Below are 19,608 nucleotides of genomic sequence, written 5' to 3'. Positions count from 1 at the left end.
CAACAAGAAAATCCTCTTTCCCATGCACACACCGGGGTCTCTATGTGTCACACTGGCCTCTGCTGACCAGTACTTAGCTGAGCACATTCAGCTCATGTGTTAATTCATCACAAAGGGAAACGGGGCCGCTTTGTGAATTCCAGGACAAAAACGCACATGCACTCACCGCACACTTTTCTCTTTATTACACTTACTTATTCATGCGAATCCGCCAAATGTGTGGCAGCATTGCAATGCTTACAATCATGTAGATACGGGTCAGGAGCTTTAGATAATGTTCACATCAACCATCAGAATGGGGTGAAAATGTGATCTAAGTGTCTTTGTTGACCGTGGAATGATTGTTGGACAGGGTGGTTTGAGTATCTCAGAAACTACTGATCTCATGGGATTTTCACGCACACTCTAGAGCTTGCAAAGAATGTTGCAAAAAATAAATTCCAGTGAGCAGCAGTTCTGCAGACAGAAATGCCTTGTTAATCAGAGGAAAATGGGCAGACTGGTCAAAGCTGACAAGAAGGTGACAGTAACATAAATAACCACACATTACAACAGTGGTATGTAGAAGAGCATCTCTGAACACGCAACGCATCATAACTATAAGTGGATAGGCTACAGCAGTAGATGTCTAAAAAATAAGTCTAATAAATACCTAATAAACTGCTCACAGTGTATATCTCGATGGTTGGCCTCGATGTCGACGTCCACATTGATGTTTTGATCCACACTCCGGAGCAGTAGGTGGCGCTAATGCAACGTGTAACTGATTTTAAGAACCTTTAAAACGAAGAAGAAGAAGCAGATACCGCCCCTTGTTAACGCGTTCGTCTGTCTTTCAGCCAGCTAACGGATTACAATTGACCATTAGCTAATTTAGATATAGTGGAATCATAGAATGGAAGTTCCTTTATGGCTATTATTACAGATCAAAAAGTTGGCTTGCTAGCTATCTTATGGGGGCGACGGTAAAGCAAGTGAATGAGTTCTGCAAACGGAAGAAACAGAAAAAATAAATATTCAGCCTGTCCCCTTATCGCCGACGTTCCGGTGTCACAACAACATTACTGGAATTTGTACTCCTGCTTCCTGAATCCACTCGTGGCAGTATTAGTGTTGTGCCGGGGGTTTGCCTTATATTTGGGAATTCTGTTTTCTTGGTTGCGTGAACAGCTTTTCCGAGTCATGGCCGCCAAAGTCAACAGAGCCGAGGACTTGAACGATGATTGCGACGACAACGGCGAGCGCATCAGAAACCACCACAAACAGGCATTTGAGTACATATCAGTGGCCCTTAGGATTGACGAGGATCACAAAGGTAATTAAAGAATGTAAAAGACAGGCTAGCTAGCTCCGATGTATACATAATGACCGCTGTTTAACATGGCTAGCTTAACAGTCCTGTAAGGGCTCATGTCCTGTAAGATCTTTTGGCGTTCCATCAAATGGTACGCTCTCAAGTCTCTTCTGACTTAAATACGAAATTAATGAATTATTTCAGCATTTCACCTCTTCACCACTTTGTTTCACTTCACTATGGGCAGTAAAACCTCGAGACCTGCTTCTGCTTCCGTACAGTTAACTTTTGAGGGGACCAATGGCAATTCATCACAGCGAGGCCCACATCTGTGGGTGTGTTTGTGGACATTGCTATATTGCGACTCAGTATGGGGGACCTCTTGTGGGAGTAAAGTGACTTAAACTCATCAATAAGAATCTACTGTCTTCATTAACCTAGATTTCAGAATGTCATTGTGATTGTTTTAATAATTCTCTATTCATTTGCTGCAGTGGACAATTTCTATTACAAACATGGCTGATTCTGTTTATAGCATTCGTACTAGTTTCACTGTGTCTGCACTAAATTCACGTTTTTGGTTCGCATTCATGTTTTTGTTCTTTTATGACTTTGTGAAGCACTTGTCTTGCATTACATAAGTTATTTAGCTGATGCTTTTATTCAAATACATTTACAGTTGATTAGACTAAGCTGGGGACAATCCCCCTGGGAGCAATGTGGGACTAAGGACCTTCTCAAGGGCCCACTGCACAGATTTTATACAGACTACAGGCTCTCCCCTATGTGTGTTGGAGATGAGTGATGTCACCAGAAAGGTCATATTTACATAAGTGGTGCAATGGAGGCTGCCATGAAGGTATTCAGCTTGAGCTCAGTTGTCTGTTTCAGTTATAATTATGCATTAGCCTTGTGGAGACAGTGCGGTAGCTGTAGTCCGGTGAAATATTAGCTGCGCTGTTCTCTCTTGGACTGCCTCCTCCTCTGTCTCGGGGGACGACTGGGTCGAGCTGCTGGCCACGGACTCTGCCTTTCATGGTTCATTCTCCAACCCGCTCAGTCTCAAATCGCAGGTCAGATGACAGAAAAGTCTTTCAGCTCAGAGGAGCGGCAGCCTAGCCTTGCCTGGGGGGGAAAAAAAAGACATTTTCTGAAGGTGAATCATTTAGGATGGTGCAAGATAACCGGAGCATTTGCTCTGTGGTGGAGTAGAAGATTGTGTGGAAGTGTGGGCATGAGCAGCAGTCCACGACCTCTGGCTGGGGGTCCTATATGTTAGGCAGTTTGAGGAAGTTGGATAAAATGGCTGCTGTCAGGATGAATGATCAGCACGACTGGGGTGTAGCTGTTGCCTTGTCTGGGACACAGTGCATCTGGCAACTACTGGATTCCCTGCTGAGTGTTTCAAACCAAACAATTGGTTTAAATGTTACTGTTCTGTGTTCACCACCTCTGTTCATACCCTGCTGTACTGGAGCATTCATGTTGTAAATGAGGGTTTTGACACTGTATTTTCTCCATTGCTGTGTAAAGTTTATGGAAAAGTCCAGAAAGAGATGCTGATTCTGGGTGCAATAAAAAAGTGAAAATAAGTGTTTTCCTGGTTCATGAAGGGGAAATTTATTTTATGCATGATGGAATTTGGCAAATACTTTATTTGATTGTTATTATTATTAACTTGTTAAAGATCATAGAAATGAGGCAAATAATGTGATGAAACATCTGTTGCTGCTTTTTTATGACCATTTGTATTGCTGTTTATTAATATTTAATATTGTTGTGGATTTAATTTTCTTGTATTGAACTTGGATGTTTTTTTTCACTGATGTGCTCACTCATTGATTCATTGATAAACGGTTTTGTTTCACTGATTTGCTGACTCACTGTTTCCAGGCCAAAAGGAGCAGGCAGTGGAGTGGTACCAGAAGGGCATTGTGGAGCTGGAGAAGGGCATTGCCATTCCAGTCACAGGGCAAGGTGAATTGCCTGCTGTAATTTCTGTACACTATTCCAGTGCTTTCGCCAACAGCCTTCATCATTCCTATTCAGGTTATCATTTTCCTCTGTTGGGCAGTTAGCCCTCTGTTTAGTGTGAAGTAGTCTTCATTGTACAGGACCTGTCCCCCAGGAACTAAAATTCCTGCAAGAGTTCAGAGTTCCTGAAAAGGTTCCTGCAGTAGAAAAGTGGCTTTATTCTGTAGTTGCAGCTCTTTACTAAGCCTGTAGCTGCTGTAGCTAATACTGCAGCTGTGTTTCCACAGGAGAGCAGCAGGATCGGGCCAAGCGGCTCCAGGCCAAGATGACCAACAACCTGAAGATGGCCAGAGATCGACTGCAGCTCTTAGGTGAGCCCGGCTACCGTGTGCATCGTGCAGTATTAATGGTGAAACCAGGATAGTGTGGGCATCGTGCAGTATTAATGGTGAAACCAGGATAGTGTGCGCATCGTGCAGTATTAATGGTGAAACCAGGATAGTGTACATCGTGCAGTATTAGTGGTGAAACCAGGATAGTGTGCGCATCGTGCAGTATTAATGGTGAAACCAGGATAGTGTGCGCATCGTGCAGTATTAATGGTGAAACCAGGATAGTGTGCGCATCGTGCAGTATTAATGGTGAAACCAGGATAGTGTGGGCATCGTGCAGTATTAATGGTGAAACCAGGATAGTGTGCGCATCGTGCAGTATTAATGGTGAAACCAGGATAGTGTGCGCATCGTGCAGTATTAATGGTGAAACCAGGATAGTGTACATCGTGCAGTATTAGTGGTGAAACCAGGATAGTGTGGGCATCGTGCAGTATTAATGGTGAAACCAGGATAGTGTGCGCATCGTGCAGTATTAATGGTGAAACCAGGATAGTGTGTGCATCGTGCAGTATTAATGGTGAAACCAGGATAGTATGCTCCGTATTAATGGTGAAACCAGGATAGTGTGCGCATCGTGCAGTATTCATGGTGGAACCAGGATAGTGTGCACATTGTGCTGTATACATGGTGATACCAGGATAGTATGCACAGTATACATGGTGAAACCAGGATAGTATGCACAGTATACATGGTGAAACCAGGATAGTATGCACAGTATACAGTATACATGGTGAAACCAGGATAGCATGGCACTTGAGTTCCGTGTTTTCAAAATGCTTTTCATAAGCTCGTGGATGGTCAGTGGATGATGTAACAGGCACTTGGTCCATTCTTGTCTACAGTCAATGGCTTATACCTGTTTTAAACCTCTTTTGGTTTATTCACCTTTATGTTGTTGTCTGTGACTCTGCAGCGCAGCTGTCGGGCTCCCTCCTGGGGGACGTCAGTACGGACAGTGTGCTCCCCAGTGCAGGCCTGCCTCCAGGTGGGTCCCGGGGACCGGAGAGACCCTAAACCTGCTGGCCCGTTTCAATTTTATTTGTATTGCTTATTACGGAAGTCTGTCACAAAGACACTTTACAGAGTAACAGGAAGACAAACAGCATTCCAGAGCCCTAAAATGGCATTGAACCTTTTAATCAATGTACAGTACTGTGCAAAAGTCTTAGGCACCTTTATAACATTCTGTACAGATAAGATTCTTTCAAGAATAGTTAAAAACTGAATCAAATCAATATTTTTTGTGACCACCATTCTATGTTAAAACTGCATCACTCCTCTGAGATAGCCAACGCTGTCCTGCAGTTTTATAAGACAATCAGCAGGGAGGTTGTTCAAAGCATGTTGGAGAACTTGCCACAGTTCTTCTGCAGACTTTGGTTGGCTCCTTGCTTCTGCTCTCAGACAGCCTTGATCAAGTTTTTATGTAAAAAGTAGTCAGTTGCTTACAGTAATATTTTACGTTTTAAAATTAAATACAAAAATCTCAAACACAAAAAAATAAACATATATATATATATATATATAATAAAGGTCTAGGGTGCCCAAGTCTTCTGCACAGTACTGTACATGAAACATAAGTTTAGTGAAGTGTTGTGCATAAACTATTCATTCAAATCTATTAACTCAATAGACTGTTCATTCATTCACATTCACTGGAGCATAATAAATCTGTTGTAAATAACATTGACAGTGTAATGAATGATTGACAATGGGGTAAGAATTTCACTTTTCAAGCAAACAGTACTATAAAACAAGCTTATGTTTTCTGCTTGAGAGGAAAGAAAACAAGATTTTAAGTCTGAAGACCAAACCACTCATTCAACCGACATTTTGCAGTGCAATCGCAGTCCGTCTGATTCTGGAAGCTCAAATCTGTTGCTTTTCTCCCACTCCTGGCAGACAGCAGAACGGCTCCCAAAAAGAAGGACCCTCCACCTTCTTCCAGCCACGCTGCTCTTCGGTCTAAGAACGTACCCAAGTCCGCCCCGTGCAGCCAGCCTGCACCCCCCCGCCCTGCCCACAGGGGGTCCCCCAACTCTGCTCCAGCCAGGCCCGCCTCCAGGGTAGGGCCTGCTCAGAACCACACGCGCAACGCCCAGTTCAGCCAGGGAATTCATCACACCTGGGTCAAATATGTCCTCCTTTTGGATTCAAATGCTTTTCTGTACTCGATCGATCTTGCCAGGTGGGTGCTACACATTGGTGGTGCTTGGGGCGAGTTTCCCCCTCATCGCTGTAAAGCACTTTGAGTGTCTAGAAAAGCGCTATATAAATGCGGTCATCTGTCTTACATTACATTATTGGCATTTGGCAGACGCTCTTATCCAGAGCGACGTACAGTTGATTAGACTAAGCAGGCCACAATCCTCCCCTGTAGTAATGCAGGGTTTAAGGGCCTTGCTCAAGGGCCCAACGGCTGTGCAGATCTTATTGTGGCTACACTCGAACCGCCAACCTTGCGGGTCCCAGTCATTTACCTTAACCACTACACTACAGGCCGCATCTACCTAATTGAGCCAACCAGGAGTACCATAAGGTGGGGATTGCACTTTTTGACAGTATTTCATAGGTTCCCATACACCAGACAAGCTTGATAAATATAGTATTTGAATCCAAAACAATTATATATCTGACCCAGATATGGAATTCCTCCACAAATACAAATGACCTCCTGCTTAACTCTGCAGCAAGGCTGCACACAAGTGTGAGAAACACATCTTAAAATAAGTTTTTTGTTACACGCCGATTTGTTCTCTCGAAAGGTTCCCCCGAAAGCTGGACCGGAGCGGAACGGGAAGCCCGGGGCTGCGGCCCGGATCAGGGAGATGAAGAACTTTAAGAACGTGGACAGCAAGCTGGCCAACCTCATCCTCAACGACATCGTGGAGAGGTGAGGGAGGGCCGGGCTCTGTGGGGAAGCGCTGAGGTGGCGCCCCCCGGTGGCCAGTATGAGTGCGACGGCCGGTTCCTTTAAAAACTTTACTAAATCAAAGTTACAGAAGCTCACAGTGGAAGTGGAAGATTTTATGTTTTTGAGTGGATACAGATTATTGTGGTTGTGCCCGGTGGAAGTGTAATGATTTCACTGTCTGCTCATTTGTCCTCGCGTCACATGCTTGGTCACATGCTTAGGGCAGTTGACGTCAGAGCATTTCTTGGGAGATAAAAACATATACATCTTTGTGCACTAGGGGAAAAAAGCAAGACATCAGGAAAAATAAGGGGGAAAAAAACAAAAACAATATGCTGCATTGACTGAGCATCAAATATATGAGTGGGTATGTTTTTAATTTGCTGTCAAACATGAAACATCAGGCTCTCTGAGGGAAATATATACTTATCACTAAGGGGTGACTTCATATCAACTGGTGAAGCTGCCAGCTCGAAAGCCCCTTGAGTGTGGTTGAAGTGGCGCCCCCCTCTGGCCCTTATGAGTGTGACGGCCTGTTCCTCTCTGAGTGTGACGGCCTGTTCCTCTCTCTCTGGCTCAGCGGGGCGATGGTGCGTTTCGAGGACGTCGCCGGACAGGAGCTGGCCAAACAGGCCCTGCAGGAGATCGTCATCCTGCCAGCCCTGCGTCCAGAGGTCAGGCGCAGACTCAGGAGAAACATACATACACTTCTGTGATTCTATTATAACGCTGGGGCAATTTATCAGACACGAGGGAATGATGAGCAGAAAACTGAATGGTGAAAGGGAGATTTCAGCACAAGCCAAGAATAGTTCATTACTAATTGCCAACACATTAAACCCATATAGATTTATTGAGAACATGTAGAAAAGGTAACAGGCTCGTGTCAGTTGAGAGTAGCATTTCAGTGATTGAACACAACTCGCTTTATGATTGCAGAGAGGTAAACATGCACAAATTGAAGGTAGATTGATGTAAAGTGTAGCTTTAAAGTGTAGGGGACCCAATTCCCTGGCCTTTTAGTCTGAAAGGCCATGAACTGCAGGTCAGGCAGAGATGTATTGCTGAGAAAAGCGGAAAAGTACTGGAGTTAACAGGGCTGCTGTTTGTACAGTGAGTGTTATTCACTGCAGTGCTGGGGTTAGGGGAGAGGTTAATGCTGTGTAGGTACAATTTGGTGAATGTGGTGAAAATGCCCCATTTTGTAGGTACGTTGTAGGTTGTAGGTTCTGTTGCTACCCGGGTTAAAGCTGTGTAGTACTGGGGTAAATGTTGTGTTGGTACCGGGGTAAACATGGTGAAAATGCCCCTGCTGTGAAGGTAACGGGGTAAATATGTGTAAATGCCCCTCCTGTGTAGGTACTGGGGTAAATATGTGTTAATGCCCTGCTGTGTAGGTACTGGGGTAAATGTGTGTTAATGCCCCGCTCTGTTTGCCCCCAGCTCTTCACCGGCCTCAGGGCCCCAGCGCGTGGCCTGCTCCTCTTCGGACCCCCAGGGAACGGCAAGACCATGCTGGTGAGTCCGGGCTGGGGCCAGGCTGGGGCCGGGGATACGGGGGGTGGCTAAGGGCCGGGTGTCGCTGTAGCTTTCAAACTTACTGTCAGCATCACTTTAATCTGACTTAGAGTTTAATGACACTTACAGTAAGCCTCAGTTTAGTGTTACAGTAAGCCTCGGTTTAATGTCACTTACAGTAAGCCTCAGTTTAATGACACTTACGGTAAGCCTCAGTTTAGTGTTACAGTAAGCCTCGGTTTAATGTCACTTACAGTTAGCCTCAGAATCGATTTAATGTTACAGTAAGGCTCGGTTTAGTGTTACTTACAGTAAGCCTTGGTTTAATGTTACTTACAGTAAGCCTCAGTTTAATGTTATTTACAGTCAGAATCAGCATCAGTTTAATGTTACTTACAGTAAGCATCGGTTTAATGTTGGGCTTTTCTTTCTCAAACAGGCCAAGGCTGTAGCTATGGAATCCAATGCTACATTCTTTAACATAAGCGCTGCCAGCTTGACCTCCAAGTATGTGAGTACATCTTAACAAGCTAACGTCCTTCATTAGAGATGGGAGAGTGCTTCTTTGGGTGGGGCAGCTCTTTCTTGGCACACTGGTTTGTAATATTAGTTCACTTCACATGAAAAATGTCAGTATTTGTTTGGTTCAGTAAGTAGCCTCGTTGCAGTCACGTGGTAGCTAGCTACAGCCATTTCTCCAGTGGCAGTTGGGTCCCGCCCCCCGCCCCCATCAGTGTCCTCTGCCCCCCAGGTTGGAGAGGGGGAGAAGCTGGTGCGGGCGTTGTTCTCTGTGGCTCGAGAGTTGCAGCCTTCCATCATCTTCATCGGTAAGGCCTTCGCCCTGCTCTCTTTGTCGCCCTCTGCTGGTGTGGCTGTCTAAACGCAGCACTGATAAGTTCCTTTGTCTCCTCCTCTACCTCCTCCCCCAACCCCCGACCCCTGACCCCCGACAGACGAAATTGACAGTCTCCTCTGCGAGAGGAGAGAGGGCGAGCAGGACTCTACAAGGAGGCTGAAGACAGAATTCCTGGTTGAGTTTGATGGGGTGAGACGTCTGTGTGTCTGTGTGTCTGTGTGTGTGTGTGTGTGTGTGTGTGTGTGTGTGTGTGTGTGTGTGTGTGAGTGTGTGAGTGTGTGAGTATGTGTGCATTGCAGTAATGTACACTATGGGTCACTCACTGACAGGTGCAGTCAGGAGGAGATGACCGGGTGCTGGTTATGGGCGCTACTAACAGGCCTCAAGAGCTGGACGAGGCCGTGCTCAGGTACCCTGTGCGCTCACCTGAGAGAGCTGGCTTCCACACACACTCCCTGTAAACACACACACACACACAGAGCTGGCTTCCACACACACTCCCTGTAAACACACACACAGAGATGGCTTCCACACACACTCCCTGTAAACACACACTCACAGAGAGCTGGCTTCCACACACACTCCCTGTAAACACACACACACACACATAGAGCTGGCTTCCACACACACTCCCTGTAAACACACACAGAGAGAGCTGGGTTATACACACTCCCTGTAAACACACACAGAGAGCTGTCTTATACACACTCCCTGTAAACACACACTCACAGAGAGATCGCTTATACACACTCCCTGTAAACACACACACACACACACACACACAGAGAGCTGGCTTCCACACACTCACCCTGTAAACTCACATGCAGAGAGCTGTTCACTCTAATTCCACCAGAGGGCGGTGTTTCCCTTTGTTTAACATTATAAACTATGAGGATGCAGGCTGGGTTTGGTCATTATCTCTCATTTGTGTGATGATTCATCCTCTCCAGGCGATTCGCAAAAAGGGTGTATGTGACGCTGCCGTCGCTAGAGGTATGTACATCAGACCTGAGGCAGGGGGACCGCAGTCAGTCCCTGATGTGGAGTCACAGTAAAATTCAGTCTCAAAAAACCAACGATGTGTGTGTTTGTTTTTAGACCCGCCTCAGTCTGCTGAAGAACCTTCTGGAGAAACACGGGAACCCACTCAGCCACCAGGAGCTGACCCACATAGCCAGGTCAGGGCCTGGAGACAGTCAAAGCTTCAGAGGACTGAAGTCGGGAAGGGGGCAAATCCGTTGTCATGGCACTGTAAGTGTCAAACAGATTATGTGTGCTCTTAGTAACTTCAGGTAATTCTTCGATGTTTTGTTTTTTCCCCAGACTGACAGAGGGATACTCAGGGAGTGACCTCACTTCCCTGGCTAAAGACGCCGCTCTGGGCCCAATCAGAGGTGAGCTGTTCGGGAGAAGAGCGGGGCGCGGGGCGCGGGGCGCGGGAATTGCGCTTGGAAAAATAGGATTTATTTTCCCTGTGCCATTCAGGCTGCATCGGATATATAGCTTTCTAACAAGTCAGTTATGCAGTTGGTTGTAAAGGTCCCATTTACAGCTAGTTGTTGCTGATAATAGCGCCCTTAGTGTCACCACAGCAACCAGGGCAGCATAAACACGGTGGGGAATTTCCTATCAACAAAATGATGTATTTCTACCACAGCCCCTCCAGGTCATAAGAGACAAATGGGTTTTTAAAACAATGAGCTGAGTGTAAAGTAGTTTCAGTGTACTGAGTGTCAAGTAGTTAGTTGTGTGGTGCTTATTCTTGGTCTTCCATATGTTCTCTGCATTAAGCTCAAACTGGTGACGTTACATCACAGAACATTGACCGTTGAAAGAGGAAAACTGATCTATTTATTTACATGCAGTATTTCATAAATTGTATATTTTAGACTTTTGGATAAAAAATAAACCACAAGAAATGTATTTATTAGGGACAAAAAGTCCACCATATTGGGTTTTTCCATTGTTTTGAACACCCCCCCCACAATAGTGCATTATTCCTTCCCCCAGAGCTCCGACCAGACCAAGTAAAGAACATGGCGGCCAAGGAGGTAAGTGTGCGTCGTCACTTCACACGAGCAGGTGGGGTGTCACACAAGCAGGTGGGGTGTCACACGAGCAGGTGGGGTGTCACACAAGCAGGTGGGGTGTCCGTTCCATGTTCATTCAGTCGCTGCCATGGTTGGGTGGATAAAATCCTTTCACTGGAAGAGTTTTCCACACTCTTAGTGTTATGGAGGGGAGAAAGAGTACTATAACAGGACCACTAGTGAATAAGTATACGTCTGTTTTGGTGGCTGTTAATAGGTTATATTTTTTGTCCTCGGTAGGTACGGAACATTAAGGTCTCTGACTTTCTGGAGTCTCTGAAGAGGATCAAACATAGCGTGAGCCCACAGACTCTGGGCTTGTACGCGCAGTGGAACAAATCGTATGGGGACACCACTGGCTTCTGAATTACAGCGCCCCCTGCTGCCCTGGAGGTGAATGGTAGCCTGGGATTGGATTTAAAAAATACATTCTATGGGAAGCCAAAGCCCATGTTTTATTTGAATAGTGTGGTTTTCTGTATTAGGAGGAAATGGAGCATAGAGGGGGAACATCAGCACTATTAGTCCTCTGATGCAGCTAAGCTGGCTTCTCAGTGCGTGGCCTCGACAGACAGAGGATGAATGCATTTCTCCCATGCATGGCCACATTGACGTTATCTTTACTTGAAACTTATGATGAAGACTGAAGCAGAAGACGGAGACCGATTGCAGGGGGGTGGGGTCTATGCACTATGTGTGTGTATATAGTCTTGGCATTTGATTACGTTGAATTGCATAACTGTAGCATTTCAGGGCCATTGAAGACCTGTGCCTTAAGTAAATGACAAACGTAACCTTTTATACATCCTCTTTGCTAATAATTCTCAATGATTATTTTAAATTAAATTCTGCATATCTTTGAGGCATATTAGCATCCTTTGCCAAAATAATTTGATTATTTTTGGTGTTTTTTTGTTTGTTTGTTTGCCATATTTAAATATATAAAAATTGACCTACGCCTGATGTGCATTTGTTTTGTGTTGTAGATTTCAGTTAAAGATGAGCTGTGTATTTCCCTTAAAAAATGTAAAAACTTGTACCATGTCAGGTGGGTTGCATTGTAGATCTCTTTGAAAAGAAGAAAAAAAAGGAAGAGATGTTCTTTGGGCCAAATTAAAGTAAATTGGATCTTTGTCAGCTGTGGAATCGGTGACAGACCGTTCACCTGCCCTTTGACCTTTGACCTGTGTATCATCAAACAATCAGAACCTTTCATCAGCTTCCTGTGATAGTATCTCTGAACTATTAAAACGAAGGGCAAGGTTGGTCCTCACAGCTTAAGTCAATACGTTTGTTCCTTTGACCAATTCTTTTGCATCATTTAGGCTTTTTTTTTTTTTTGCCCGCAGAACTGCTGCTCACTGGATGTTTTTTTTTTTTTTTTTTTCACCATTCTCCACAAACTCTGGAGACTGTTGTGCGTGAATATCCCAGGACATCGGCAGTTTCTGAGATACTCAAACCACCCTGACTGGCTTGAAGAATCATTCCACAGTCAAAGTCTCTTAGATCACATTTCTTCCCCATTCCGACATTTGGTCTGAACCATGTCTTCATGCTTTTATGCATTTGGTTGCTGCCACCTGATTGGCTGAGTAAATATTTGCATTAACAAGCTGGTGTACAGGCCACAGATCCAATGTGATGAGTTATTAAATAATGTCACTGTCCAAATACTTATGGACTGAATTGTATATATCAGATGTCTTAATTTACCCACGTACACATAAATGGACTTGCATGTGGTACGTCACCCCAGTGTAAACAGACGTGTAGAGATACTACATGTCGCCAGTGTCCAAATATACCCCCCCAGGGGATTCAACAAACACACTGTTTGTACAGATAAGCCAATGGAACATGAGACACATTTATAATCTGGTTAGTGTTGTCTTTACAAAAGCGTGGGATAGGGAATGACAAAACTATGTTTTAGGAATGTAGATATATGTTGCCCTCCAGTGCTTTCCAGCAGAATGTACAGAGGAGAGCAGACCAGGAGGGGGAGGGGGGTGGTGATGGATGTGTGTGATTTGTTCCCGGAGCTGAGTGAAAGGTGCTCTTTGAGCTGAGAGCTGTGGGTGAAATGCACTACATGGGCTGGGGCTTGGGAACTCCTTTCTCAGAGTTCCCCAGTGTCACGCCTCCCTGTACTCCTTTCCCCACTTTAGGGACACTGCAGCACCGGCAGTGACAGGAACATTGACGTAAACAGCTACACGATAGCACCTGCTACAATTCATCAATTAAAGCTAACTTCGCAATGGCTTGGTTATGATTAGGAGCTACACAGCATTACTGATTTGTGTGCTCTGCGGCTAAAAAATATATTAATTTACATTTCAGTCACGCTCTTTAACTCTTGATTATTTTGCTAAAAGCCTGACCATTGCTAATCCTCGGTTTCCAGGCTACAGGTCTGACCTCATGACCCAAAATTCTGAGGGCCACAAAACGTGGACAATACTGATAATTTCAGATTGATCTCCAAGCTATGTTGACTTTATTGATGCTTGGCCATCAATCTGTCAACACTTTAGCACTGGATGCACCAGAAGGCTTGTCTGAATGAAGCCTTGGCCGGGCAGACCGCTGCCTTCAGCTCCTAAAAGTCATTCTTTTATATTCAAGCTTTCAAATGTAGTAGAACTGCATGTGGTCTGTCTCACATCCATCTGCAATGTCAGTCATCTTCATATCTGTTCTTCCTTCTTTTATTATTTGTTTTTGAACAGTCAAATGGTGTGAGTGTCTGAATCTGGGATGCTTTTGTAATTCCTACCGTTCGGGGCAGTGAAAATATACACAGCGAATGGCAGTGAGATTGCAGGGTTTCGGGGTGGTGGGGTGCCTGCCGGGGTTGTTAATGAAAAGCCTACTTTGAAAGGAGGAGTAGCAGACCGGGGGAAAGAGCGGGGGAGGGAAGAGAAAAATTAAATAAGCAAAAATGAAATGAGAGGGAGACAGAGAAAGGGAGAAACAGAGATGGTCTCTATGCTTTAATTACGTCTCGGGGAGAAAAAAAAAGAGTCGGGCCAGACACTGTATTTTTGATACAGGTGGTCCTCTGGGGGCTTCCCGGCAGGAAAAAACGTGACATTTTTAGGAATTTCCAATGAGTGGAGGTGACAGCATAGTCTCCCAGTGTGCGCACAGCTAACACTGTGGCCTTTACTGTGCCATGAGCACCGAGGCCGTGCTCTTCTGTCAGACCTGGAGAGGCCCGGGATCCCTGTCGCGGACAGTTTCTCTCCTACAGGCCTGGGTCCTGAGGATGTGCCACACACAATGGCTCTTCAGTCCAGCTGATTGGTCCGTTAGCCGAGCAGAATGAACACATCTCCATCAGTGTCCATGACAAAGTCACGGCTGGCACAAAGTCGCCATGGCCAATTGTTGTAAATGTTCATTTGATCCCCCTGATTCAAGAGCCCAGTGATAATGAAATAATATACTGGGTCCACATTTTGTGGTTTGTGAATCATTGTTCTAAACAAGCTGTTTTTGCTTTAACGGGATGGATTCACAACTAATATCGGTAATCTGATATAGCAGCTAGTCAGTAGCATGAAATGTTTTCTTCTGCTCCAACTTCAGCTTTGTGGCTGAGCAGACCATTTTTATAAGACTGGCTTGCCCAAAATTCCTCGTTCAGGAATTCCGACTGAATGAGGTATTCCACAACTACTTCACAGCAGTGGATTGTCAACGGAGACAGGCACTTACCCTTGCCTGAAGACAGTGCTCGATATTAAAAGAGAAAAAAATGTTTTAAAAGCTAGAATGTTCTATTAGTTTTCTCCAGAGACGAAGCAGACCCTAAAGGTGTCTCAGAGAACTGAAGAGGGTGGTTTTGTGTTGTGGTTTTGTGATGTCACCCCTCCTCCTGCTAATTACATTAAATTGCAGTGCTTTGTACAGTATTTTTAAGTGAAATGAGTGTTTCTTTTACAGCCGTGAGGAGGGAAAGCACTTATGACATACCACACACCCCATCAAACGGTTTAAATGTGCAAGAATCAACATTCATCACGTGTAAAGATTCAGCTTCTCAGATTCATACTGCATTGAGAATCCGGTAAAGAATACATATGCACACATAACAATATATACGTATACATATTGTGGACCTATCAGATTAAAAAAAAATTGTGAACATGGATGTAAATGTTTTCGCACATTAATTGAAGGTTAGTTGAATATTCAGACAATCTGTCAGTGCCAGCCAAGCATCTGAGATCGAGGCTTATTCGTCTTGCGGACGGTGTCTCCCTTTGACAAACCCTTCGGCCAAAGAGCCATATATTAACTGTATTTTTTAAAAAGCTTGCTGTCATGTCCAAACTCAACCCTTAAAAGCTTTGGGGAATGGCCGCCGGGACGGGGAATGCGAACAGCGTGTTTGAGAAAGTCGTACACGTCCTTTCGGCGACGGGACTGAGAGACGGTTCCTTTCTCCTCTGACACCGCTCTTATCTATCTTCCCACTCTGTGCCTGGGGGAAATGCGCGAGGAGCATCCACCCGAAAAACGCCCTGTCTCTGCCCCTAATTAGAAAGGGTCAGAGAGCCGACTCCAAAACATCAATCAAAGGAAAAGAAAAATATGTGTGTCCTCTATTGCCACTCGTTTCAATACTAAATCGCGTCACTAATTAAGTGTAATCGCTTCAAAACGTATAGCTTTGATCGGGAGATGAAAAGGCGAACAAACCAAATGAGTGACTTTGTAAACCTACTGCATTTTGTGACCTTCTGCATTCTGAGTGGTTTTGAGATATTGAGCTTCAAAGATACAAAGTGGCTCCAAGCAGATACAACCTTTTAAATGTAGTATTTTTTCATACTTTTAAACAGTATTTTAGTGTAAAACTTCACACATATGCTAATGATCACTTTATTAAGCTGTACTCCAGCTTGTTAATGCAAATATTTAATCAGCCAATTTACTTTGATGCAAATAACCACACATTACACATTACAACTAACTCCAACTCCAACAAAATGTCAGCCTTTTAATTCAGTCACTATTGAGACATAGGCATGTGTGTTATTGTAGTCTTTCGTGTCACGATTGAGACATAGGGATGTATGTTATTCTAGTCTTTAGTGTCACTATTGAGACATAGGGATGTATGTTATTGTAGTCTTTAGAGTCACTATTGAGACATAGGGATGTGTGTTATTGTAGTCTTTTGTGTCACTATTGAGACATAGGGATGTGTGTTATTGTAGTCTTTTGTGTCACTATTGAAACACAGGGATGTGTGTTATTGTAGTCTTTTGTGTCACTATTGAGACATAGGGATGTGTGTTATTGTAGTCTTTTGTGTCACTATTGAGACATAGGGATGTGTGTTATTGTTGTCTTTAGTGTTACAGGGTATCGCTGTCGGACCCGGGCCATTTCAGCCGCTCTTGCAGCTGTGCGTAAAATGGAGCTGCGATACATATCTCTGTAAGAGCGTGAGTCACACCGCTAATCCCCCACACCTGAAAGCCAGCACCCCCCATGGGAGCATTCCCGATTTCCCATCTCTGTCTGGGCAAGGAGTGCATTCCTGGAAGGTGAAGACTGAGGTGAACCTCGGACAGAGTTCGGGAAGTTTGGGGCCATTGGGGGGGGGGGAGGAATGAGCCATGGGCCACCATTTTGGACCGCTCCACGCTTGACTTATCTGGCCTACTGTCCTGTTGCCTGTCGGGTGGGGAGTAACGGTGTCCACTGAGACTTAAGTTCAAGGCTGTACAAACAATCCTATGCAAATTGTACCTTATCCAACCTGTACTGCAGTTTGTTCTATGACAGGGGTGCACAACAAGGGCTGATCCATTTCAGGACTTTGTGCCAACTTCCGGTCTGAATTATTGAATTGACTCAATCATATCTTATCTGACGTGTATGAGTACCAGTAAGCACACCGGCCCTCGAAGGACCAGAGTTATGCACCCCTGTTCTACGAAATCTTTGTACGCAGCTTTGGAGAAAAGCGTCTGATAAATAAAATGCAATGTAAAAAATGTAACAATCTCCTACCCCTCTCCCCTCTGTATAAGCGATTAATTATAGCGAGCAGCAATTATCCTTCTCTTTGCTTTTGCAACAGGGTCATTACACAAAGCTGATTATCGCCACCCTCATTGCCCCCTACTGATCCACATGACCTATGATCTTAAAGTTCAGTGCCCTTGCCTGACGTTACCCCCCTGCAATTACCCGGCCCGGCCCATCAGCCACGGGTTGTGGTCTGCATGTCGACTCCCATCCCATCCTCCGACACGGCTTTTCTGTCTCGGAGGTCATCGCCGGCGGCGACCAACATGTGACCCTCTTGTAAGCGCACTCCAGCACATCGCTGAAGGAAATCTAATTCCATGAAGTCATGGTTACCAATGGCAACAGTCCAAAAACAGCGAAGCTCGGTCTGTTGGCTCATCCCAGGGCGAAAAGGGAAAGTCCCCCCCAGTCAGGCACAGACCTGGGTCAGGCACGTGATCGTTTTGGATTTGAATATGCTTCACTGAGCTTTTCTGGTGTACTGGAACCTATGAAATACTCTCAAAAACTGCAAACCCCGCCTTCTGGTCCTCTTGGTTGACTCAGTTGCATCAAGCAAGATCAATCAAGCACAGGAATGTATTTGAATCCAAAATAATGATGTATTTGACCCAGGCCTGGTCAGGTAGCGGCTAGCCCTCTCCATCGCTGGATCACAAAAGCTTGTCTCTGGGCTTTATCCATGGTCTCCGCCAGGCTTTGGATTGGTGGGGTGAAGGGTGTACTGGAGGTGGTGTCAGTTCCGTGGAGGGGGGGGGGGGGGGTTGCACCAGCTGGAGTAAGTTGCCCCAGGGGGGGGATTAAAGGTGGGTCTTTCCCCCTTGTCAATTTGTTCAATTCAAACACTCTACGAAGAGGCAGTTCGACACATGTGGTACACATGTGAGACACACGCTGGTGCTCAAATGGGTGTAAACAATAGCATGCATACATTGGTTATTCTATCATGTGGGTTCTTGGGTGGTTTTATAAGAATAATCACGCACAGGCATGGGCAGTGTGACCTGGTGGCCAAGCTGTTTATAACCACATGGTTGTTTGTTCAGGTCCAAGCTGTTTATAACCACATGGACGTTTGTTCAGGTCCAAGCTGTTTATAACCACATGGACGTTTGTTCAGGTCCAAGCTGTTTATAACCACATGGACGTTTGTTCAGGTCCAAGCTGTTTATAGCCACATGGACGTTTGTTCAGGTCCAAGCTGTTTATAACCACATGGACGTTTGTTCAGGTCCAAGCTGTTTATAACCACATGGACGTTTGTTCAGGTCCAAGCTGTTTATAACCACATGGATGTTTGTTCAGGTCCAAGCTGGGGCAGCTTCCATTGCACCTTTCACCAGGATCCTCAACCTGAGGTGCTGCACAAACACAGAGCTGTAGCAAAAGCTACGTTTTCCATTAGTGTGAATTTATTCAGTGTAGGAAAGTTGTTTCCCAAATGTGTTAATTGAATTTGCAACAAAATATCAAAGTGTTTTTACAGACTAGCAACTTGATTCACACTCTTTCTGTAGTTCCTTTGTCAATCATTTGTTATAAATGAGTGATGAGAAAAATTTCTTGTGAGAATGGAAAAGCAGCTGACATTGTAACAAAACTCACCCCAGGGCCTTGTAAAATCAATCTCATGCATACGAGTGCTGAATTATTCATTGACACAACAAAAAGCTATTTAGAAATACCGCGGTTCTGCGGGAAAAGTGAAAGACACTGGAGTACTCTGACATAAAGCAACATTCTGAAGGAAACGTAGCCAATGAAAGCTCTCAGATAAAAAACTGTCATGGTGAATGACAGCATTTGTCAAGCAGCGCTGAATTTATGCTTTCCTTCCACATATTTCTGCCTGCCTGCCAAAACCAATATGATGGATTCTGTGATGAGCCAATGAGAAGCCACCATAAGGCTGATCTAGGGGATGTAGTATTTCTGTAGTATTGAGGCATGACCCACATTATCTTATCTTGCTCCAACACATGCATTAATCTTTCTGAAGGGTTCCTGGGAGAAATGCTTACGTTTCTTCTTTCTGGTGTTTTGCTTCGCAGTGCAGTGATAGCACTGGTATTTTCACTGCATGCCTGACAGCGACACAGTTTTCTGCTGTTCAGGAATTCCGCTGAGTTTGGCTCTTCCACTAAACGCATGAGATAAAGTGTCCTAATGTTATTAGGACATTGATATTTCCCTAATAACATGACTTAATGACTTAACAAATCAGTTCATAGGGGGTCATTAGTTGAAGAAAAAACACTGAACTAAAATTTTATAAAAAATGTTAAAAAAAGATTGATATTGTACTTTTACCGCATTGTTACAACTCTGAAAGGGTGGAAACACCTATATTTGAGCCAACTGCCCTGGTGCTAGTGAGCACTGTCTCTCAACAAGGTGGGGAAATTATCTTAAAAATCGAAGCCCAGTTTGGGTGGTTACTAGGGAACTAGTTGCCATGATGGAGCAACCTCATCTTTCTTGTCATGTTAAGCTGCTAAGATAAATGGTTA

At 44.7% G+C, this 19,608-nt stretch overlaps 1 protein-coding gene across 3 annotated transcripts; it reads left to right on the top strand.

Moving 5' to 3' along the window:
* The first annotated feature begins 778 nt into the window (after positions 1-778).
* LOC133118501 (spastin-like) lies at positions 779-12,715 on the top strand. Of its 3 annotated transcripts, none has more exons than XM_061228565.1 (18): positions 779-1,315; positions 3,188-3,271; positions 3,556-3,639; positions 4,577-4,648; positions 5,566-5,729; positions 6,429-6,556; positions 7,158-7,251; positions 8,021-8,095; positions 8,535-8,606; positions 8,847-8,922; positions 9,049-9,140; positions 9,281-9,360; positions 9,902-9,944; positions 10,050-10,129; positions 10,275-10,345; positions 10,962-11,002; positions 11,282-11,434; positions 12,391-12,715. In XM_061228565.1, exons 1-17 carry the CDS (start codon positions 979-981, stop codon positions 11,405-11,407), a joined length of 1,719 nt encoding a protein of 572 aa, XP_061084549.1. In that variant the 5' UTR covers positions 779-978; the 3' UTR covers positions 11,408-11,434; positions 12,391-12,715. The 3 variants fall into 3 exon arrangements, with proteins under 3 accessions (XP_061084549.1, XP_061084548.1, XP_061084547.1); XM_061228564.1 differs by lacking the exon at positions 12,391-12,715 and adding an exon at positions 11,527-11,997; XM_061228563.1 differs by lacking the exon at positions 12,391-12,715 and having other exon boundaries at positions 780-1,315; positions 11,282-11,997.
* Positions 12,716-19,608: the final 6,893 nt, after the last annotated feature.

This window comes from Conger conger, chromosome 18, assembly GCF_963514075.1.
Source record: "Conger conger chromosome 18, fConCon1.1, whole genome shotgun sequence".
In the NCBI taxonomy this organism is placed as follows: domain Eukaryota; kingdom Metazoa; phylum Chordata; class Actinopteri; order Anguilliformes; family Congridae; genus Conger; species Conger conger.
Note: the sequence above shows the minus strand (reverse complement) of the source record. Positions and strands in the feature narration are given on the sequence as shown.

What these genes read in the sequence shown, in the direction of transcription:
- LOC133118501 (XM_061228565.1), top strand. Translation starts at nt 979, where the DNA reads ATGAGTTCTGCAAACGGAAGAAACAGAAAAAATAAATATTCAGCCTGT. An exon ending in AGATCGACTGCAGCTCTTAG is followed by an intron (nt 3,640 to 4,576) that starts GTGAGCCCGGCT and finishes GTGACTCTGCAG; the next exon opens with CGCAGCTGTCGGGCTCCCTC. An exon ending in CTCAACGACATCGTGGAGAG is followed by an intron (nt 6,557 to 7,157) that starts GTGAGGGAGGGC and finishes TCTCTGGCTCAG; the next exon opens with CGGGGCGATGGTGCGTTTCG.